At 46.5% G+C, this 24,467-nt stretch overlaps 1 protein-coding gene across 4 annotated transcripts in view; it reads left to right on the top strand.

Annotated features, from left to right (window-relative positions):
• CLSTN1 (calsyntenin 1) overlaps positions 1–24,467 on the top strand; it is a 170,885-nt gene that overhangs the window by 53,428 nt on the left and 92,990 nt on the right. For all 4 annotated transcript variants that reach the window (XM_068238836.1, XM_068238837.1, XM_068238835.1 and 1 more), the window contains exon 2: positions 21,580–21,702. In XM_068238836.1, coding sequence (XP_068094937.1) covers positions 21,580–21,702 — 123 coding nt within the window. The remainder of the gene's footprint in view (positions 1–21,579; positions 21,703–24,467) is intronic.

The raw sequence follows: 24,467 nt of genomic DNA, 5'->3' as shown, positions 1-24,467 counted from the left end.
CCCCAGTAGGATGTAGAGTTTCCTCTCCTCATCTGTGGAGGTAAAATCCTGGATGTGGGCGGAGAGTCTCTGGAAGTGGGCGGTCCTCACAGGTGCATATTTGCTGCAGTGTAGCAGGAAGTGGGCCTCGTCCTCCAAGACCTCCTGGTCGCATTGTCTGCACAGTCTCTCCTCCCGGGGCTTCCATGTCTGTCTGTGCCGCCCTGTCTCTATCTCCAGGCTGTGGGCACTCAGACGGTACAAACTCAATACCTGTCTGTCTTTGTGGTGATGTAGCCTCCCCAGATATGGAGCCATTGTGTACTCCCTCTGTAGTGATTGGTAGACAGCGAGTTTCTTGGAATTCTTTATGTCACATCTCCATTCCTCTATGTATCGTTCCTTGCAGCTTTCTATAGTCTGTTTTATTTGGGCTTTTGTCAGCCTGTGTTGGTGGCCTGGGCTGGCTGCTGATGCTTTGCTTGAGAGCGCATGGTATGGCCTCGCCCCCCTGGCTCAGTGAGGCTTTATGGTGGTAAGTGCTGGGGTTGCTGCTCTGTATATGCGCCCAGTATGAGAGTGCCCTCTGCTGGATAGTAAGCCATAGTGGAAACCTGCCTAGCTCTGCCCGGCAAGCTGAGTTTGAAGTGCTTCGATGGACTTGGAGGAGATACTTGCAGAACTCTAGATGGAAGATTTCTGTTGGGCTGGAGTCCCATTTTGATTGGTCAGGGTAGGTGACCGGGGCCCCATACCTCACTGCTATAGAGCAGGATTGGGGCATCCTCCCCCCCCCCCCCCTGCAATCTTACCATGTCCTGCAGCAAGGCCCCCCCCCCCCCCCCCCCTGCAATCTTGCCATGTCTCTTCACTGTGTCCTGCAGCATCTCTCCCCCTGCAATCTTACCATGTCCCTTCACTGTGTCCTGCAGCATCTCCCCCTCCCCTGCAATATTACCATCTCCCTTCACTATGTCCCTCCCCCCTGCAATCTTACTATAGTCCTTCTCAAGGTTGAATTGTATGAATCAAGTGCAGCGACCTGACCAGTAGCCAGTGGTTTGCATTTTGTATAGTTGCCTTTTTGAAACAGGAGGTATTTGCAATCATACAGCTTTATGTGAGTACCGATCTTCCAGCTGAGCTGCAGTCTATTTATTTATTCTGCAGAGCCATACTAGTCTAGCCTGCCATGGCCGCAGTTTCAGCCCAGTGTTAGTAATGGTCACCTAGCCTGCTAGTAAACAAAGCCAGCCCCTCCTCCATCCCCCCAGCATTATGTCATCAGCTGTGTGGCCAGTAAGCAGAGTCCCATGCTGAGGCCTGCAGCTCTGCAGTGGTGGGATTGCTCTCCCCTTTGCTGCAGTCTCCGAGCTGCTCTATAATTCATGGCAGCCGGGCAGACACGTTATTTGATTTGTGGTTAGTTACTCCATTTCTCAGTTTACTTCCCTGATCTATAAATAACCCAGGCTTAGTGTTTTTTTTCCCCTGAAGATTACAGTTAAGAAGCTGTGGCTTTACAATCCAAATAACCTAGATTTATGGCTGGCAATTATTGGTTCTCATCATATGTCTGTGCTCTGAGCACCAGGTGTTCCTCCGTAAGCTGCAAGCGGTGCTGCAGGATAATCGGACTTCCTCTGCAGGCAACAATTACCTGCTCCTTCTGTTCCGCTCGCAGGCAGTCACACTCTGCTGGGGAGCAGGGAGGGAGTATACTCACCTCAGTAGGCTTCCCCTGTCCTCCTGTGTCCCACGGCGGTCTCGCTGCAGCCCACGGAACGCACAGCCGGCAATTTGTTGGCCTGTGCAATATTTACCTTCCCTGGCTCCTGCGGGGGCGCTGTCGCGGCTCTTCTGACGGAGATAGGTGAAAATAGCCGATCTCTGTCGGGTCCGCTCTACTGCGCAGGCACAGGAGACTTGCGCCTGCGCAGAAGAGCGGCCTGACGGAGATCGGCTATTTTCGCCTATCTCCGTGGGAAGAGCTGATACTGCACCTGTGCTGGAGCCAAAAGGTAAATATTTACATCGCCGCCGCTCCAGGAGGATTTTCGCCGCCGCCATGGGACCGAGGAGGACGGGGGAAGCCTCAATAGGATCCGGAGGCTTCCCCCACCCGAGGTGAGTACCCCCCAGGGGAGGTTTTTTTTATTACAGATTTTCAGGAGGCCATGTGCGCGTCCGCGCGCGTGCACGCGCGCTCCTGGCCGCAGTTCGTTAGCCTGGCTTTCAGTGAATCGGGCTATGGTGCCCGATCACTGATTGCTCTCCCCCGCTGAAAAAGCGACAGCTTCTCTCGGAAGCTGTGCTTTTTCTGGCTGTAACGTCCCCGATACGTCGCTCTAAGCGTATGTTACGCTTAGAGTGACATCATGTAAACAAACTTATGGCCGCCATCTTGTGGCCAAAAAGTAAAACTACAACTACAAGTGAAAAAAATAAAACTCAAGACACATTTACATTATAAAACTATGGCTTACATCCCACCCTCCCAAAAATACCCAAATAAAATGTTTAATACAAAAAACCCCCCCAAAAAAACATTACAATAAAAATAAAAAAAAACCGTAAATATTTACCTAAGGGTCTAAACTTTTTAAATATCAATGTAAAGATGAATTATTTCTAATTTTTTTTTTTTATTTTAACCAGTTCGGCCTATCTGGACGAGCTTCCTCGTCCAGATAGGCACTGCTGCTGCCGCCGCCTCGTGCGCGCGATCGGGCGCGCCCCCGCGCGCGCTCCCGCTGCCCGCCGCTAGCCCCCCGATCAGTGAATGGGAATATAATTCCCATTCACCGATCTATCTTCCCCGCAGAAATACCGACGCTTTCTCTCCAGAGAGCGTGGTATTTCTGCCCCCAGGAAACATTTCCCCTACTTTTAAGTTCCTAGATGCGAAATTGTTCGCATCTAGGACTTTTTTCACTGTGGCCATCTTGTGGCCGAATAGTAAACTGCACCACAGTTCATTTTTAATTAAAAAAAATATATATTTTACATTTAAAATTAAGTTTCCCTCCCACACCAAAAATTACCCACGTACACTTTTTTTATTAAAAATAAAAATAAAAAATACAATTAAAAAAAAACAAAAACAACATAAATAGTTACCCAAGGGTCTGAACTTTTTAAATATGCATGTCAAGAGAATATGTTATTATATTATTTAAAATTATAAGCTTATAAACAGTGATGGACACAAATTGAAAAAATGCACCTTTATTTCTAAATGAAATATTGGCACCATAAATTGTGATAGGGACATCGTTTAAATGGTGTAATAAGCGGGACAGATGGGCAAATAAAATACATGAGTTTTAATTACGCTAGCGTATATTAATTTCAAACTATAATGGCCAAAAACTGAGAAATAATGATTTTTTTTCATTTCTTTCTTAATCTTCCTGTTAAAATAGATTTAGAAAAAAATAATTCTTAGCAAAATGTAGCACCCAAAGAAAGCCTAATTAGTGGCGAAAAAAACAAGATATAGATCAATTCATTGTGATGAGTAGCAATAAAGTTATAGGCGAATGAATGGGAGGTGAACGTTGCTCGGATGCATGAGATTTTCGGACTGCGGTGCTGAACCGGTTAAACTTGTAAATAGCGATAGATGGAAAACGGAAAAAATGCACCTTTATTTCCAAATAAAATATTGTCGCCATACATTGTGATAGGGACATAATTTTAACGGTGTAATAACCGGGACATATGGGCAAATACAATACATGAGTTTTAATTATGGAGGCATGTATTATTTTAAAACTATAATGGCTGAAATCTAAGAAATAATGAATTTTTTCCGTTTTTTTCTTGTTCTTCCTGTTAAAATGCATTTACAGTAAAGTGGCTCTTAGCAAAATGTACCCCCCAAAGAAAGCCTAATTGGTGGCGGAAAAAAACAAGATATAGATCAGTTCATTGTGATAAGTAGTGATAAAGTTATAGGCTAATGAATGGGAGGTGAAAATTGCTCGGATGCATAAAGTGAAAACGACTGAAGGCTGAAGTGGTTAAGGGCAGTTGTACACCTGGCCCGTGTGTTAGCGGTGCCCCGCCCGCCCTGTCCCAAAATGTCAATCATGTGACCTTGCGGCAGAGCGGCCCATTGGTGTCATGCATAGTGCCACGGAAGTCCAGTGGTAGTGGCATTTCTGGCACAACACTGTAAGTGTGCTAGGCCGCATTGCCTTGCATTGCTGCTGCATCACCCTGCGGTAGAACAGGGTAACACAACACAAATTTCCAATGCAAGTGTGTAAGAAGCCTCAAGTGTTCCAGAGGCAGATTACGAACTAAACAGATACTTGTCTACAAAGAGGGAAGCCTCTGGATCCTGCAGGGGCCCCGTGTCCACCACCCCCTCTGTGCAGTGTGACCGAGCCACTCATACATGAGTGCCACAGTGACGCATACTACACTATACATACATAGACATATGACTATGGTAGGATTAGAGTGTGAGCTCCTCTGAGGACAGTCAGTGACATGGCTATGTACTCTGTAATGTGCTGCAGAAGACGTCAGTGCTATATAAATACATAATAATAATATGGTAGGACATTACACTATGACTATGGTAGGATTAGAGTGTGAGCTCCTCTGAGGACAGTTAGTGACATGACTATGTACTCTGTAATGTGCTGCAGAAGACGTCAGTGCTATATAAATACATAATAATAATAATATGGTAGGACATTACACTATGACTATGGTAGGATTAGAGTGTGAGCTCCTCTGAGGACAGTCAGTGACATGACTATGTACTCTGTAATGTGCTGCAGAAGACGTCAGTGCTATATAAATACATAATAATAATATGGTAGGACATTAGACTATGACTATGGTAGGATTAGAGTGTGAGCTCCTCTGAGGACAGTCAGTGACATGACTATGTACTCTGTACAGTGCTGCAGGAGATGTCAGTGCTCTATGTAATATATATTTTATAATAATAGTAATAGCAGTGCTATTGCCCAGGTGCGGGCGTAATTCTAGCCATACAGAGATATGCCTGCTGCGAGTTCTGCTTCAGGCCACTTATGAAGGGCTGTGCCAGGAGTGCAGGACTGAGGCTGTATTGTATTCTCTCTGGTTTGTATTGTAGGCAGCAGTTTTCCCACACTACTGTAAAGTGTCACTTAGAATTCCACTTGTGTTTATGGTAAAGAATGGCTCTTGTGCTGCTTGCGCTCTAATTGATATTAATGATAACTTAGCCTTGTAGGTGAAGTATCCATTATAAACGTGAGCCTGATTTCCCAAACCGTTGTGTAAACCGGTGCAGCCGCAGGTCACATGATCGCTAGTCCTGTCCTGAAAGTGCCAAATCCTCCTCTGTGAAAGCCAGGCCACGTCACCTAAAGCGTTTTATACACGGCGAGAAGAAATCGCTACAAATGAACGATAACGCCCCATCGCTCCAATCCTGTTTTCAAATTGATTACACAAAACAACGTCTTACACGAACGACAAATGAACAGTCTACAATGGTGCTCTGGCATGTACAGCGACTGAATTGACGGATCGCTTTGGCAGATAATCGTTCATCAGCAGTGTGTACAACACTATGAACGATTTTTAAATCGCAGAGAGATCTGGAATGTCCCATTATCGCCGCTGAGCTTGTTGTTCTCTATCTTACCCCTTCCACTCCACCATGTGCCATGCCTTGTTTCCTCTCTTCCTCTCCATTGCAATAGAACTTGTCGCTAGCCTACGGGCTGCGCAGCACTCTGCAGCAAACCGTAAGGCCCCGTTCACACTGCACGCGTTTCCAGCCGCATTTTGGAAACGCGTGCAGGTGGCCGACACGCACGACATCAGACATTGCATAGAGTGCAATGTCTGATGTTCACACTGCATGCGTTCCGGGCCTGTGCGGTGCGGGAACGCATGCTGCACGCATTTTTTGCAAAAACGCGTGGCTGTCCTATTCACTTTTCAGTGATGGGATCAGCCACGCAAAGCATACAAACGCGGATGGCGTGCGTTCGTACGCGTTGCTTTTCGCGTGCGTGCCCATCTGCATTTGTAATGTGAACGAGGCCTTACTGAGGGATCAAGTTCTGATTGTGACAGTAATTGTGCTTGTTTACACATCTTTGCTCTTTAGTAGTAGGAGACTGTTTACTTCTCAACACTTTGGCCTGGTGCACACCAAAAACCGCTAGCAGATCCGCAAAATGCTAGCAGATTTTGAAACACTTTTTCTTATTTTTCTGTAGCGTTTCAGCTAGCATTTTGCGGTTTTGTGAAGTGTTTTTGGTGTAGTAGATTTCATGTATTGTTACAGTAAAGCTGTTACTGAACAGCTACTGTAACAAAAAAAACGCCTGGCAAACAGCTCTGAAGTGCCGTTTTTCAGATCGGTTTGCGTTTTTCCTATACTTAACATTGAGGCAGAAACGCCTCCGCAATCCAAAATCTGCAGCAGCCCGGGAGTATGCGTTTCTGGCTGCAAAACACCTCCCGCTCTGGTGTGCACCAGCCCATTGAAATACATTACCCAAGCGTATCCGCAGCCGCAAGCAGATCGCAAAATGCAGCCGAACCGCTCTGGTGTGCACTAGGCCTATAAGGCCGGTTCAGTCGTTAACAGCCGGGATCCACAGCCTCCGGCATTGAGTCAGCATTCATCCCAATGCATTTACTATTGTTTGCACCACGGCCGATTGAGAATTCTAATGCTGGGGATACACGGTACATTTCTGTGTCGTGTATCGACCAGCTGATCCGGCCATCTGATAATAATATTCAGCTGGCCCGATTACGCTGCTCGACCCTCGCCCGCTCGATTCCCGCCTGCGGACAATGGCAGGGAATCGAGCGCTGCTGAGGAAGCGCTGGCGGGGGCGAGCGGTAATCGATCTGCGCGCATGAGCGGGGACGCGGCTGGGGTCAATCTGGCGGCTAATCGAGCCGCCGGTCGACCTGTGTATTGCAGGCATAAGATGTTGCATATAGCGTCTACCGTCAGGTGTGTTTTCAGTTCGGTAACCCCCTAGGGGCTCAAAATGCGCCGTCAGTGCCAAACAGTCAGTTGCAGAAAAGCGTTAGGCACCGGTTAAACAAGCTGCTGGCAGACATCAGTATGAGACGGTCCCTAGGCTGGTCGGACTTTATTTTCAGCAATAATTTCTTAACTGGTGGTAAGTGCGGCCCCCTCCTTGTGCTGTGACCGGTTCCCTTGCATGGGAGATGTGTGATTAGTGGTAACCAGGATGGTTTATTTCTACATTAAATTTTAACTGAGGGCCCATTCACATTTAAACGCGCAAAACAGTAGTGCTTAGTCTAGGTGATTTTTTTATTTTACCGCGATTAGCGAGGAAAAAATCAGTGTACACTCGCGATTCAGAGCGATCGCGATCAGCGCTTTTTATAAACACTGTATCGCGATCACTCATGAATCGCGGCAAAATGCTGCAGGGAACACGTTTTGCGATTGCCGCTAATCGCAAAACGGCGCCAATCGCGGCAGTGAGATCACTGCTATAGGTTAATGTGCTAGCGCTTCAAATAGCCCTGGCGATTGGCGGTAATCGCCCAAGTGAGAATGGGCCCTGAAAGTGTTTATCCCATGGCCTGTGCTGCTCCTGTTCCTCCCCTTATCTGAGTGCAGGCAGAGCAACTGTAGATAAAGCTCATGCTTTGGAATGTTATAAAGATTTGCTGTGTTTTATCTCTGAGGCTGGCTTCCTCTAAATACCAGAAAAAGATAAACATAGGATTCACAATCAGTCCCAGCAAGGGAAAATCAGCATAGTGTATAAACTTGTTGCCAGGCGATGTGTAATGCTGTTTAGTTCTGTTTAGTTCGGTTTTAGTGCAGACCTGAACTCTTGCACAGGACAGAAGGAAAACATTGAGAAATGCACCCTGTATGTATTTAGAGAGTTTAGCCTGTCTTATTCCCCCTCATCTGTGCCTAATCACAAGTTGTAATTTTTTGATATCTCACCTGTCACATGACTGCCCAGGCAGAGATGGCAGATAAGCTCATTTATAAGCACAGGCTGTTAACAATATGTCTGCTTCCATGAATCAGGAAGTAGAAACAGTGCAGATTTATTTTAGGATTTGAATCGGCTGTAACAAAGAAATGTTTTTTTTGTTTAAAGGTGATCATGCCATTACATATCTTTTAGAGCAGAGAGGACGCTCTGAGTTCAGGTCCGCTTTAAAGTGAACCTCAAGACTAAAAATCTACTCAGCAGCACTGAAAAGGCTTGGTGTTTCTTAAACAGTTTCTCAGCATCAGAACTTTGTTTTCTTTCCCAAGCCTCATTTTATCTGTACAGAAGAAAACTGCCCGGGCATTTTCCCCCTGATGCTGTGCAAAGCATGATGGGATTTCTGATGTTGTCAGTGGCTGGATGGTGTAATGGTTAAGGGCTCTGCCTCTGACACAGGAGACCTGGGTTCAGATCTCGGCTCTGCCTGTTCAGTAAGCCAGCATTTATTCAGTGAGGAGACCTTAGGCAAGTCTCCCTAACACTGCTACTGCCTATAGAGCGCGCCCTAGTGGCTGCTGCTCTGGCGCTTTGAGTCCGCCAGGAGAAAAGCGCAATATAAATGTTATTTGTCTTGTCTTGTTCGCCTTCTGCTTTCGGTGCATTTTTTTTTTTTTTTTGAATTTGAGATTTGAAGCCTGCGCAGCTGGAAGGGGTGAGCAGGGCACAGGACAGTTGGAACTGTGTCTCATGCTCCCTGCCACCTCCTTTCAACCAAAAAGATGACAGCCCCCATGAAATCACACACATTTGCCTGTTCTTTTAAAACAGGGTGGGTAAGAGATTTTATTACCTATCTATTTTAATGAACATAACTAATGTAACTTAATGACAGTATGTTTAAGCTGCAGTTCCCCTCTAAAGGCGCGTACACACTCACTACTGTAAAGGACGGGTCCGTCAGACCCTCCCGCTGGGCGGGCGTTCAAGCGACTGATAAGGCTGTTTCTGAACGATCCGCTCAGCGGGAGGGTCTGACGGACCCGTCGTTCTTTACAGTAGTGAGTGTGTACGCACGTTAAAGAGGACCTGAACTCCTCTCTGCTCTAAAAATAAAATAAGTAAGCAACAGCATATTTACTTTGAAAGAAAAAACATTTCTTTGTTACAGCTGATACAAATCCTGTAATAAACCGGCAGTGTGTCTACTTCCTGCTTTCATGGAAGCAGGCATTAGGGTAACATCTTGCGTTTACAAATCAGCAGCTCTGCCGTGGCAGAAGAAATTCCTGAGCTGAAACAGCTGAGAGATCAAATTACAGTGGTGATTAGTTACCAGATGAGGGGTAATTAGACAGGATAAACTCTAAATACTCACAGGGTGCATTTCTCCATGCTTTCCTTCTGTCCTGTGCAAGAGTTCAGGTCCACTTTAAGGTCATTATAGAAGTTTAGGTCCATTTCGCAGACAGCTGCAGACACGCGGTTCTTTGCTGCCTGCTACCCGACACCCAAATCTGCGCACACAGGCTAGATTAAACCATGGGGGGGGGGGGGGGGGGTGTAAAGACTCGTGTGAGAATCTAGCGTGTGTACAGGAGTTCCCCGACCTCGCCTAAAGATCTGGCATGCCGGATATAGTGACATCTGACTCTTGAACAACCCCCTGAGTGCATCCCCTGGTTCAGAGTAGCAGACTGTATGGCCTACAGACGCATACTTTTTTTACTTGGATCCACTACAGGGTTCCTTTAAAATTCTTGTGTATGTGATTGTTAGTGTTTGTACCAGGCCTGCACCCTCAGACTCCTATGTTGCTCATGTGTGGATCTTTCTGCTTTGGAGAACAATAACAAAGCACACCCTGAGTATGATGTTCATGCTCTGATTTATAGATTGAAAACAAGGTGCCGTGTTTTTCAGAATATAAGACGCACCTAGGTTTAGGCGGGAGGGGGGTAGGGTGACTAAACCTGGTGCATCTTGGGGTCAGGGGTGTCTTATGGACCTTTTCTCCTCCAAGCTGTCTCTAAGCTACACTACACTACCCCCTGCTGCCCCACCAGTTACACTGCACTACATTACGCTACACTAACACTACACTACCCCTGCTTCACCACCATCTAAGCTTCACTATGTTATTCTACACTACACTACCCCCTGCTGCCCCACCAGTTACACTGCACTACATTACGCTACACTAACACTACACTACCCCTGCTTCACCACCATCTAAGCTTCACTATATTATGCTACACTACACTAACCACTGCAGTCACTCCCACCTGATCCTGCCACCGCGCTCCTCTCCCCCTTGCTCCGGTCCTGCAGCTCCACACACAATCCTCGTCTCTTCCTGCAGCTTCCTGTACACTGTAGCTGCCTGCCGCTATACAGCTCCTGTCCTCTGTACTTCCTGGCCGGCTCCTACTTCTTGATTGGTGTTTCCCTGCGTGACCCCAGCGGCCTACGTTCTCCGTATGCCATGCATGACATGTGTTGCGATTATATAGTATGGAAGAAGTATGAAAGGACTCTGAAGGATAAAGTACTTATATGATATGCTGTATATACAGTACATCATATCATCCCTGCACTGCCTCCCGGTCAGTAATTCCATTAATTCATGTCAGATTGTGCCCCCTTTTGAAGCGCTCCAAGAACCCCCGGCAGCCTAGTAACTGCAGTGTGTACGTGAGCAGCAGAGGTCTCTAGAGCTGATGTGGGTCAGATCGCTTCTACCTGTAACCCCAAAAGCCCCCCCACCCCTCCCCAAAACACTCATGAATTCCACACATATCTGTAATGTTATCCACTCATCAGATCTCCTGATCAGGGCTGGCACAGGAAAACGGATACAGTGGGATGTGAAAGTTTGGGCAGCTTTGTTAATGTCATGATTTTCCTGTATAAATCATTGATTGTTACGATAAAAAATGTCAGTTAAATATATCATATATGAGACACACAGTGATATTTGACAACTGAAATGAAGTTTATTGCATTTACAGAAAGTGCGCAATAATTGTTTAAATAAAATTAGGCAGGTGCATAAATTTGGGCACTGTTGTCATTTTATTGATTCCAAAACCTTAAAGCCTCACGTGCGTCGGATTCGATCCGCCCTCGTCGCTTATCTTCTGCTCGATTCCCTGCCATTGTCCCCTCGTAGGGAACGAGCAGGGAATCGGCGGTGGCAAGATCCGACCTGTCGGACCTTATCAATCGAGCCGCATCAGCTCAAAACAACTCTCAAATGACCTGAAGACAAATATTGTTCACCATCATGGTTTAGGGGAAGGATACAGAAAGCTGTCTCAGTGATTTCAGCTGTCTGTTTCCACAGTTAGGAACATATTGAGGAAATGGAAGACCACAGGCTCAGTTCAAGTTAAGGGTCGAGGTGGCAAACCAAGAAAAATCTCAGATGGAGTCACTGTGCATCATTCAACCATTCAGCACACTTTACACAAGGAGATGCTGTATGCGAGAGTGATGCAGAGGAAGCCTTTTCTCTGCCCACAGCACAAACAGAGCCGCTTGAGGTATGCTAAAGCACATTTGGACAAGCCAGCTTCATTTTGGAATAAGGTGCTGTGGACTGATAAAACTAAAATTGAGTTATTTGGGCATAACAAGGGGGCGTTATGCATGGAGGAAAAAGAACACAGCATTCCAAGAAAAACACCTGCTACCTACAGTAAAATATGGTGGTGGTTCCATCATTCTGTGGGGCTGTGTGGCCAGTGCAGGGACTGGGAATCTTGTCAAAGTTGAGGGACGCATGGATTCCACTCAGTATCAGCAGATTCTGGAGACCAATGTCCAGGAATCCGTGACAAAGCTGAAGCTGCGCCGGGGCTGGATCTTTCAACAAGACAACCACCCTAAACTCTGCTCAAAATCCACTAAGGCATTCATGCAGAGGAGCAAGTCCAACATTCTGGAATGGCCATCTCAGTCCCCAGACCTGAATATAACAGAAAATCTGTGGTGTGAGTTAGAGAGAGCTGTCTATGCTCGGAAGCCATCAAACCTGAATGAACTAGAGATGTTTTGGGAAGAGGAATGGTCCAAAATACCTTCACCCAGAATCCAGACTCTCAGTGGAACCTACAGGAAGCGTTTAGAGGCTGTAATTTCTGCAAAAGGAGGATCTACTAAAAATTGATTTTATTTTTTTTGTGGTGCCCAAATTTATGCACCTGCCTAATTTTGTTTAAACAATTATTGCACACTTTCTGTAAATCCAGTAAACTTAATTTCACTTCTCAAATATCACTGTGTGTCTCCTATATGATATATTTAACTGACATTTTTTATCTTAACAACCAGCCATTTTATATAGGAAAATCATGACGATTAACAGGGTTACCCAAACTTTTGCATCTCACTAATCAGTCCTAATGTGCAGATAAGAGATCACAGGGCAGGCGTGTGGAGGTGTCAGGATGAGGAGGGGAACCTGTCAGACCAGCAGGTGGACTATTTGTTTTTGTTGTTATTATTGATTTATAAACGCCAATATAGTCTGTGGGACTGATTAGAAAGTGTTTGAAAATGATAAACATCTTAAAAGGTTATTAGATTTATTTTGGGGTCAAAAAGAGTAGTGATTTGTAATGGGGGGGGGGGGGGGGGGGGGTAAATTATGAGTTTATGGTACATTTATATCTTTATAATTTCAGTTATTCTCTACAGTGGACCTGAACTCCGTGTACTCTCTGCTCTAACAGATACGCAACCGCATAATAGCCATTAAACGGAAAAAGAAAAATGTCTGTATTACAACTGAGACAAATCCTAACGTATATGTGCACTGTTTCTACTTCTGATTCATGGAAGCAGACCTATTGTTTACAGCCTGTGCTTTCAAATGAGCTTATCTGCCATCTCTCCTGTGGCAGTCAGCTGGCACGGTGTAAAGGTCAAATTACAATCACAGTCAACTTGTGATTAGTCACAGATGAGGGGGAATTAGACAGGTTAAACTATCAAAAATACATACAGGGTGCATTTCTCTATGTTTTGCTTCTGTCCTGTGCAAGAGTTCAGGTCCACTTTAAGGCCTCTTTCACAGTGCAACGTAAGAAAATGTTTTTCTGTGGACTAACGCACAGCAATTTTAAGTCTGTGCAACATTCACAGTGCATACATTGCGTTGTGTGTAACGTGTAGCAATATTTAGAAAGTGCTGCATTCTGTGCGTTCAGCAATAAATCTGCTGCGTTGTGTGTGTTGCACATGCTCAGTAATGTGTATTTTTTTTTAATGTAACGCATGCGCCGTTTTCGTTCCATCACTGTGCGACGAAAATGGCGCACCAAATGCAGGGCTAAAGAATGTACTATAACGTCCTAGTTATAGTCTTTCAATGTGTTGCATTAGGGGCACGGTTTGCAACCTTAAAGAGAACCCGAGGTGGGTTTGAAGAATGTTATCTGCATACAGAGGATGATCTGCCTATACAGCCCAGCCTCTGTTGCTATCCCAAACCCCCCTAAGGTCCCCCTGCACTCTGCAATCCCTCATAAATCACAGCCACGCTGCTGACAAACAGCTTGTCAGAGCTGGCTGTGTTTATCTCTATAGTGTCAGTCTGCTGCTCTCCCCGCCTCCTGCAGAACTCCAGTCCCCGCCTGCATCCCTTCCCTCCCTGCTGATTGGAGGGAAGGGACGGGGCAGGGACCGGAGCTATGCAGGAGGCGGGGGAGCAGCTGAGACTGACACTACAGATGTAAACACAGCCTCACAGCACGGCTGTGATTTATGAGGGATTGCAGAGTGCAGGGGGACCTTAGTGGGGTTTGGGATAGCAACAGAGGCTGGGCTGTATAGGCAGATCCAGCCTCTGTATGCAGATAACATTCTTTAAACACACCTCGGGTTCTCTTTAACATCGCATAAAACGCACCGTCCCACTGTGAAAGAGGCCTAAAGGGCACCTGATGTGAGAGGTGTATGGTGAAGACCATATTTATTCCCAGTATATTTAATACCAGTTACCTGGCAGTCCTGCTGATCTCTTCGGCTGCAGTAGTGTCTGAATGGCACACCTGAAACAAGCCTGCAGCAAATAAAGTCAGAATTCAGTCAGAGCACCTGATCTGCTGCATGCTTGTTCAGGGTCTGTGGTTAAAGATATTAAGAGTCAGAGGATCAGCAGGACAGCCAGGCAGCTAGTACTGTTAAAAAGGAAATAAATATGGCAGCTCTCAAAGATAAGCAACAGCATAATAATCTTTAGAGAAAAACATTTCTTTGTTACAGCGGATACAAATTTTTCAATAAATCTGCAGTGCATCTTCCTCCTGCTTTCATGAAAGCAGACATGGGGTTAACCTCCTGTGTTTACAAATTAGCCTGGCAGAGGAGATTCCGAAGCTGACACAGCTGAGTGTTCAAATTATAGTGGTGATTAGTCACAGATGAGGGGGAATTAGACAGGATAAACTCTCTGAATACATACAGGGTGCATTTCTCTGTTTTCCTTCTGTCCTGTGCAAGAGTTCAGCTCCACTTTATGTTTGTGCTGTTGCTGACGATGCACAGAGTTCTGGCTTTCTGATTGGACGTTATCAGCATCTTCCCCCAGTGGTCAGCGTGTTCACCTGTTCTGTGTGTCTATGATAGTGTCCCCAGTAGTCAGTGCCTCGCTGTGCTGTCTATCTAAGCGTCCCCAGTGGTCAGTGTCTCCCCAGTGGTCAGTGTCTCGCTGTGCTGTCTATCTTAGTGTCCCCAGTGGTCAGTGTCTCCCCAGTGGTCAGTGTCTCGCTGTGCTGTCTATCTTAGTGTCCCCAGTGGTCAGTGTCTCCCCAGTGGTCAGTGTCTCGCTGTGTTGTCTATCTTAGTGTCCCCAGTGGTCAGTGTCTCCTCAGTGGTCAGTGTCTCGCTGTGCTGTCTATCTTAGCGTCCCCAGTGGTCAGTGCCTCGCTGTGCTGTCTATCTCAGCGTCCCTAGTGGTCAGTGTCTCGCTGTGCTGTCTATCTCAGCGTCCCCAGTGGTCAGTGCCTCGCTGTGCTGTCTATCATAGCGTCCCCAGTGGTCAGTGTCTCCCCAGTGGTCAGTGCCTCGCTGTGCTGTCTATCATAGCGTCCCCAGTGGTCAGTGTCTCGCTGTGCTGTCTATCATAGCGTCCCCAGTGGTCAGTGTCTCCCCAGTGATCAGTGTCTCGCTGTGCTGTCTATCTTAGCGTCCCCAGTGGTCAGTGCCTCGCTGTGCTGTCTATCTTAGCGTCCCCAGTGGTCAGTGCCTCGCTGTGCTGTCTATCTTAGCGTCCCCAGTGGTCAGTGTCTCCCCAGTGATCAGTGTCTCGCTGTGCTGTCTATCAGCAGCCGGGGTCACAGGTTATCTCCTGATAGGGTCTGATTGCTGCAATTGGGTAAGTGCAACAACACAGCTAATCTGATTACGGCAGATAAAGACTTCAACTAGCTCTGCCTTGGCAGTGACTCCTCCGCCAGAGGTTGTGCTAATCTCCACCATGGCCGGCAATTAGTTACCATTTATTTATAGCCAACAGGTTCCTTGGCTTCCCATAAAGTGGTGGATGGAGGTTGCCGGCTTCCTGATTGACTCCAAATGTAACATTGCAAAAAAGAATCCTCAGTACACGCAGCGTCTTTAATTATTACCTTTATTTAATCCCAATCCCTGGGCACAAATCCAGATACCATTTAATGGGTTATTCAGTTACGTCACAGTGACCCAGAATAACTACAATGTTTGAAGAGACTAAAAGGAACCTAAAACCTCCCTTACTTACATTTATTTTTTACATAAATAATAAAAAAAAAAGATCTATGCTTAATCCAAAATTACATGCTTAAAACAAAAGTTTATTTTCAATTATCCAGCTTTTTTGAGCAAGCAGGGACTCCCATGATGCACCACTGCTGCTCGGGGACTCCCATGATGCACCACTGCTGCTCAGGGACTATGCAGATCATTCCTTTTATTATAAAACATTGCAAATGCCAAGCGGATCAGTGAAAACCAGTCTTATCAGCCTGCCGACAGACTGTACACACATGGGGAAACTGTCGTCAGAATGTCTGCCCGCGGGTGGGTCTGACGACCCGTCATTTGACGAGATGAGGCGTGTGTACGCACCTTTAGTTCAGCAGTGCTGGGACGCATATCTACGCCCCTGTGAACTTCACTTCAGCACCGGGGGCGTAGATGCACGTATCCTGCAGTTTACATAGGCACACGCTCGTGCATGCGCCAGTGCTTGCTCCCGCAACCCCCCTCCCCCCCGCTGCAGAGTACTGATCAGGATATAGGAACGGGAATGGCTGCGTGTTGCTGAACACATGACCATACTCGCGCAGATGGAAACGAGGCCCAACTGCAAAAGCCCAGTACGGTCCCGGCAGTGCCTGTTACACACCACAAGAGTGAGCCTGGAGTGTACCATACATAATGGGGGCTATAGCAACAGCCTGAAGGAGAACTCCGCCACAACACTGTCGGCACCTTACAGCTTAAAGAGAATCTGTATTGTTAAAATCGCACAAAAGTAAACATATCAGTGCGTTAGGGGACATCTCCTATTACCCTCTGACACAATTTCGTCGCTCCTCGCCGCATTAAAAGTGGTTAAAAACAGTTTTAAAAAGTTTGTTTATAAACAAACAAAATGGCCACCAAAACAGGAAGTAGGTTGATGTACAGTATGTCCACACAAAGAAAATACATTCATACACAAGCAGGCTGTATACAGTCTTCCTTTTGAATCTCAAGAGATCATTTGTGTGTTTCTTTCCCCCTGTTCTCATGCACTAAAGTTTCAGGCTGCTCTTTTCTTCCTGCAAACAGCTTTGCCCTTGTCTGTAATTGTTCAGTATGTGAAAGCCCAGCCAGCTCAGAGGACGATTTATCCAGCTTGTAAAAGATAAGAGAGAAGAGAGAATCTTTAACACACAGGCAGTGTGCATAAAGGGGCCTGGAAGGGGGAGTTCATAGCAGAACCACAACACTGAAGAACTTGGCAGCCTTCCAGACACAGGCCGACAAGTCTGACAAGAGAGAGATAAGTTGATTTATTACAGAGATGGTGATAGTAGAACGTGCTGCAGTAAGCCAGAGCACATTAGAATAGCTTTTGGAACTTGTAGGATGATAAAAAACAGGATGCAAATTTTGTTACGGAGTCTCTTTAAAGGGGACAAACGCACGTGAACAAGCGCCACACCGGCGCGAAACGGCTGTTGCGCCGTCTTCTCATCCCCTGGTCACCCTCCCGCACCCGTCCTCCACTCAGGTCAGATCGATCCACTGTGTATATGTCTTATGCAATGTGACATGTTTCTTGCCTGCTGGCGAAAAATTATGGCAAAATAAATGTGATTTTGGGAAGCTGTGCACGGACTGCCTTGTATGCTCTGTGAATTTGTTGTGTTTCAATTTGCCCGGAAGCACGCCTCCTCACATAAAGCTAACAGTGGAGTGAACCAGGACGGAGTTGGCACTCACAGGTGCAATAGACTTTTTCCTTCTTATGAAAACCCCCTTCGCTGAGTGCCAGGCAAACTAGCTTCTTTTGTGCTCTCCGCCACAACACTGTCGGCACCTTACAGCTTAACCACTTGAGGACCCACCCTTTACCCCCCCTTAAGGACCAGCGCTGTTTCAGCTGATCTGTGCTGGGTGGGCTCTGCAGCCCCCAGCACAGATCAGCGTGCAGGCAGAGCGACCAGATCGCCCCCCTTTTTTCCCCACTAGGGGGATGATGTGCTGGGGGGGTCTGATCGCTCCTGCCTGCCGGGTGTTGCGGGGGGGCACCTCAAAGCCCCCCTCCGCGGCGAAATACTCCCCCTCCCTCTCCTACCTGGCCCCCCCTGGAGATCCGGGCTGCACAGGACGCTATCCGTCCTGTGCAGCCAGTGACAGGCTGTCTCCTGTCACATGGCGGCGATCCCCGGCCGCTGATTGGCCGGGGATCGCCGATCTGCCTTACGGCGCTGCTGCGCAGCAGCGCCGTACAATGTAAACAAAGCGGATTATTTCCGCTTGTGTTTACATTTAGCCTGCGAGCCGCCATCGGCGGCCCGCAGGCTATTCACGGAGCCCCCCGCCGTGAATTGACAGGAAGCAGCCGCTCGCACGAGCGGCTGCTTCCTGATTAATCAGCCTGCAGCTGGCGACGCAATACTGCGTCGCTGGTCCTGCAGCTGCCAGTTTGCCGACGCGCGGTATGAGCGTGCGGTCGGCAAGTGGTTAAAGGGGAACTGTAACGAGGGATACGGAGGCTGCCATATTTATTTGCCTGGCTGTCCTGCTGATCCTCTGTCGCTAATACTTTTAGCCATAGGCCCCGAACAAGCATGCAGCAGATCAGATGTTTCTGACATTATTGTTAAATCTGACTGGATTAGCTGCATGCTCGTTTCTGGTGTGATTCAGACACTGCTGCAGCCAAATAGATCATCAGGACTGCCAGGCAACTGGTATTGTTTGAAAGGAAATAAATATGGCAGCCTCCATATCCCTCTCGGCTCGGGTTCACTTTAATAGCCATAGCCCCTGAATAAGCATGCAGATCAGATGCTCTGACTGAAGTGTGACTGGATTAGCTGTATGTTTGTCTCTGGTGTTATTCAGACACTACTGCAGCCAGATAGACCAGCAGGGCTGCCTGGCAACTGGTATTGTTTAAAGGAAATGAATACATGATTTTTAAATCTGTCCTCCCCGCAGGTTCACTTTAAATAAGCACATCTTCTCTTCACGCCCTACAGCGGCTGTGACGGCGTTATCAGCCTCTGACTCAGACAGGCATCACTGCTTGTTCATACATGTTCCTCCCGCATCTCAGCCGTCGACCCTCTGCTCTGTGTCATACAGGCGGATTGTATCATCCCAAAGCAGCTCACACTTCTAGAACAGAACATCAAATGCACAGATCATTAAAGCTCTATTATACCCAGCATTCAAGGTGTTAAATGCTGAGAGCAAATATGTTTTTTCATTTAAAGGATACCTGAAGAGAGTGGGATATGGAGGCTGCCATATTTATTTCCATTTAAAGGGTACACGAGGGGATAGGGATATATAGGCTGACACTTTATTTGTTTAACCTCCCTAGCGGTAAGCCTGACAGTGTCGGGCTAGCCGCCGCAGGGGATCACATCGCCCCGGGAGGATATTTTAAAATAAAATTAGTCGCCTATTGTTAAGCTAGCACTAGGCTAGCTAACTATGTTGCCAAAGTCCCTCCGGTCCCCTCCGATCGCCGCTGTAATATGTAACCCCCAGGGATTCCGCGATGGCGCAGCCTCCCAATCAGCACCCGGCTTCGCTATGGGGAGGATCAGGACTGCGCATGATGTCATGACGTCATGTCCGATCGTCGGCATAGAGACGAGTGAAGCTAATTGGGAAGCTGCGGCTCTCGCGGGATTGCGGACGGGTAAATATAGCTGGCGGCGATCAGGGGGGGTCAGAGAGGTGTCGGGGGACTTGGGCCACATAGTTAGCTAGCCTAGTGCTAGCTAACATTAAAAAAAACACTTTCAATTTAAAAAAAATCCCTCCCGCGGACGCAGCCACTGAAACTGCGTACCGCCAGGGATGTTAAACAATGCTCATTGCCTGGCTATTCTGCTGAGCCTCTGCCACTAATACATTTAGCCATAGACACTGAACAAGCATGCAGATCAGATGTTTCTGACTGCTTGTTTCAGGTGTGTTATTCAGACACTACACACCAGAAAGCTCAGTAGTACGCCAGGTAACTGGAATTGTTTAAAAGGAAATACATATGGCAGCCTCCATATACCTCTCAGGTCAGGTGTACTTTATATTGTTGGGCGTATCAACAGCAATATTACCTAAACTGCAGTATAGTAAAACAACCACAAGATATCACTGTCGGTAAAATGTGATGATCTCTGTGGCACTGTTATTTCCTGTACTCACTGTTTCTCTCTGTTCTAAGTAAGCTGCATTTCCTGCTGGTGGTGTACAATATATCTCTGCATGTTTTTCTTCAGTAAACTTGTTATACTGGGTGACTGTCTGTGTGTACAGCAGGGGTCTCAAACTCAATTTACCTGGGGGCCGCAGGAGGCAAAGTCAGGATGAGGCTGGGCCACATAAGGAATTTCACAATCAGCAGCTCCCGAGCTCCCCCCCCCCCCCCCCCACCGTCCCCTGTATTGATTTTTATTTCAAAATCAAATTCACACTGAAGCAAACTATTTTGCCTATTTTACCTTATAGTTCGCTTCAGTGCTCCCATTACAAGTAATCCGCCGTGTCCCCGCCACAAAACGAGGGCTTCAGAGCCCCCAAATCACCCAAGGGGCAATCCGCCGGCATTTCCTGGAAGGGGCAGAGCTTTCAGCTGCAGCTCTGCCCCTCCTGACGTCAATCGTGGCACATCGCCACCTCTGCCCGCCCCTCTCACTCTTCCTTCACAGAGAGGGGCGAGGAGAGGCGGCTATCCGTGCGGCGATTGACGTCAGGAGGGGCAGAGCTGAAGCTGAAAGCTCTGCCCCTTCCAGGAAATGCCGGCGGATTGCCCCCCGGGCGATTTGGGGTCTCTGCAGCCCTTGTTTAGCGGCGGGGATGCGGCGGATTACTTGGGAGCACTGAAGCGAACTATAAGGAAGCTATTGCCGGCGCGGGCCACAAAATATTGTATCGAGGGCCGCAAATGGCCCGCGGGCCGCGAGTTTGAGACCCCTGGTGTACAGTCGTTTTGCTCCACCATAAATTACAAGTATGTTCTCCATTGTGACTGAAATGGATGTAGGCTTTTAGTAAGACCCGTAGTGAAAAGCACATGGGAATGACAGGAGGGTGAGGGGCATTGGCCTTGCTGTAACACAGATATACACTGCTAGTCACTGAGGGGCTGGAGGACACAGATGTCTGGGGAAAGGGAACGTTTTGGGCTGAAGTTCCACTTTATGTTCTGTTAATTAGCCTAATATTACTTTTTGGAGGCAGAACCCCTTTCACAGCTTAGCCTCCTGCTGTTATTTCTGGAGTGTGATGCCCCCTCCACTTAAAAAAACTTGTCTACATATTTATCTATAGTTTAGATAGTTTACACAGAAAATCTAGCTGCAAACAGCTTCAACAGTTTATGATTATTTATTCCTGAGATACAATGAGAGCAGCCATGTTCTGTTTGTCACATTACACAAAGGCAAAGCTGCTCTGCATCTTCAGCCCTCGGCCTGTGAAAACGTCACTCCCCTCTCCTCCTCCCCTCTGCCTCTGAAATCTCTGGCTAGTAACACCTCGTCTTCCTCATGCCCAGACTGGGCTCCCATAAGCCCTTGCTACAAGAGTCTGAGAGTTCCTTGGCACTGGAGAAGCCTTGGGCGAGGCTTGTTTAGTTTATAGGGAGTTGGAGTATTAAAACTAAAACAAAAAACAAGTATTTGGCTTAAGGAATACCCTATAAACTATATGTAAGAAACACAATTATGCAATGAGTAAAAGTTAATCTCGGATCCACTTTAACACCTTAGCGCTCCATATCTGCTGATTGGATAGATGTGACTTTTACCTTTTTCTGCGTTTACAAAAATTAATAAAGTACGTTATGTGTTAGAAAAATATATTTGTAATAATAAAATAGGTCAATTAAATAACTGTTCATTCTTTCTTTCCACAGTTAACAAGCATAAGCCATGGATCGAGACCACATACCACGGGATTGTAACGGAAAACGATAACGCAGTCTTGCTGGATCCACCTCTCATAGCGCTAGACAAAGATGCTCCGCTGCGTTACGCAGGTAGGAGCCCCCTTTTATCGTGCATGGTCTGTTGCCCGGGCTTTCTGTGTTCAGTGAATGTGTATGGTATGTTGTGCCTGAGCCCGATGAACACTAGTTAATAGAGGGTAACATTGCTGAGCTTCCTCTGCACAGTGTTGCATAAACTTGTGTGCGATGCACACAGCTGATCCGGTGTGACACTGGGCACAGTCAGGGGATTTGATGCAGAGCTGGACTAATTGGCAGTGATGAGGCTGGCTCCTGGCCTAGCATTCCATCTATACACATCAAGTCATGGGCGCTGCCTGGTGATGTGCCTCAGTGGCTTGCCTGGCCCTCCCGGCCTCTGACTGCCAGACAGCTCTCTCCCCATCGTTCCACTCCGTTTGTCAGCAAATTGTTCAGATAATCTTGTGTGGTGCCTTCCAGTTTCTGGGAAGACATATGGAAGCTGATAGCCCAATATATTAATGAGTGTGTGCAAGTTACAGGCTAGATCATTTCTCTACATGTTACTACTTCATTGCTTCCCTTTTATTCCAGTCTTTTCTGTATTTCTTGTCTCCATCCTCTTCTTTCCTCTAGCCTGCGTCTACGCTCATTACTTCTGTCTTCACTCTTTCCTCTATTCTCTGTCTTTGCTCTTTTCTCTATTCTGTATCTTCGCTCTTTCCTCTATTCTGTCTTCACTCTTTCCTCTATTCTCTGTCTTCACTCTTTCCTCTATTCTCTGTCTTCACTCTTTCCTCTATTCTCTGTCTTCACTCTTTCCTCTATTCTCTGTCTTCGCTCTTTCCTCTATTCTCTGTCTTCACTTTTTCCTCTATTCTCTGTCTTCACTCTTTCCTCTATTCTCTGTCTTCACTCTTTCCTCTAGTCTCTGTCTTCACTCTTTCCTCTAGTCTCTGTCTTCACTCTTTCCTCTAGTCTCTGTCTTCACTCTTTCCTCTATTCTTTGTCTTCACTCTTTTCTCTATTCTCTGTCTTCACTCTTTTCTCTATTCTCTGTCTTCACTCTTTTCTCTATTCTCTGTCTTCACTCTTTCCTCTATTCTCTGTCTTCACTCTTTCCTCTATTCTCTGTCTTCGCTCTTTTCTCTATTCTCTGTCTTCGCTCTTTTCTCTATTCTCTGTCTTCGCTCTTTCCTCTATTCTCTGTCTTCGCTCTTTCCTCTATTCTGTCTTCGCTCTTTCCTCTATTCTCTGTCTTCGCTCTTTCCTCTATTCTCTGTCTTCGCTCTTTCCTCTATTCTGTCTTCGCTCTTTCCTCTATTCTCTGTCTTCGCTCTTTCCTCTATTCTCTGTCTTCGCTCTTTCCTCTATTCTCTGTCTTCACTCTTTCCTCTATTCTCTGTCTTTGCTCTTTCCTCTATTCTCTGTCTTCACTCTTTCCTCTATTCTCTGTCTTCACTCTTTCCTCTATTCTCTGTCTTCACTCTTTCCTCTATTCTTTGTTTTCACTCTTTCCTCTATTCTCTGTCTTCACTCTTTCCTCTATTCTCGGTCATCACTCTTTCCTCTATTCTCTGTCTTCACTTATTCCTCAATTCTCTGTCTTCACTCTTTCCTCAATTCTCTGTCTTCACTCTTTCCTCTATTCTCTGTCTTCACTTATTCCTCAATTCTCTGTCTTCACTCTTTCCTCAATTCTCTGTCTTCACTCTTTCCTCTATTCTCTGTCTTCACTCTTTCCTCAATTCTCTGTCTTCACTCTTTCCTCTATTCTTTGTCTTCACTCTTTCCTCTATTCTCTGTCTTTTCTCTTTCCTCTATTCTCTGTCTTTTCTCTTTCCTCTATTCTCTGTCTTTGCTCCTTCCTCTATTCTCTGTCTTTGCTCTTTCCTCAATTCTTTGTCTTCGCTCTCTCCTCTATTCTCTGTCTTCACTCTTTCCTCTATTCTCTGTCTTCGCTCTTTCCTCTATTCTCTGTCTTCGCTCTTTCCTCAATTCTTTGTCTTCGCTCTTTCCTCTATTCTCTGTCTTTTCTCTTTCCTCTAGTCTGTCTTTGCTCCTTCCTCTATTCTCTGTCTTCACTCTTTCCTCAATTCTTTGTCTTCGCTCTCTCCTCTATTCTCTGTCTTCGCTCTCTCCTCTATTCTCTGTCTTTGCTCTTTCCTCTATTCTCTGTCTTCACTCCTTCCTCTATTCTCTGTCTTCGCTCTTTCCTCTATTCTCTGTCTTCACTCTTTCCTCAATTCTTTGTCTTCGCTCTTTCCTCTATTCTCTGTCTTCGCTCTCTCCTCTATTCTCTGTCTTCGCTCTCTCCTCTATTCTCTGTCTTCGCTCTCTCCTCTATTCTCTGTCTTTTCTCTTTCCTCTATTCTCTGTCTTTGCTCTTTCCTCTAGTCTCTGTCTTTTCTCTTTCCTCTATTCTCTGTCTTTGCTCTTTCCTTTATTCTCTGTCTTTGCTCCTTCCTCTATTCTCTGTCTTTGCTCTTTCCTCTATTCTCTGTCTTCACTCTTTCCTCTATTCTCTGTCTTCGCTCTTTCCTCTATTCTCTGTCTTCACTCTTTCCTCTATTCTCTGTCTTCGCTCTTTCCTCAATTCTTTGTCTTCGCTCTTTCCTCTATTCTCTGTCTTCGCTCTCTCCTCTATTCTCTGTCTTTGCTCTTTCCTTTATTCTCTGTCTTTGCTCCTTCCTCTATTCTCTGTCTTTGCTCTTTCCTCTATTCTCTGTCTTCGCTCTTTCCTCTATTCTCTGTCTTCGCTCTTTCCTCTATTCTCTGTCTTCACTCTTTCCTCTATTCTCTGTCTTCGCTCTTTCCTCAATTCTTTGTCTTCG

This window comes from Hyperolius riggenbachi, chromosome 6 (genome assembly GCF_040937935.1).
Source record: "Hyperolius riggenbachi isolate aHypRig1 chromosome 6, aHypRig1.pri, whole genome shotgun sequence".
In the NCBI taxonomy this organism is placed as follows: Eukaryota; Metazoa; Chordata; class Amphibia; order Anura; family Hyperoliidae; genus Hyperolius; species Hyperolius riggenbachi.
Note: the sequence above shows the minus strand (reverse complement) of the source record. Positions and strands in the feature narration are given on the sequence as shown.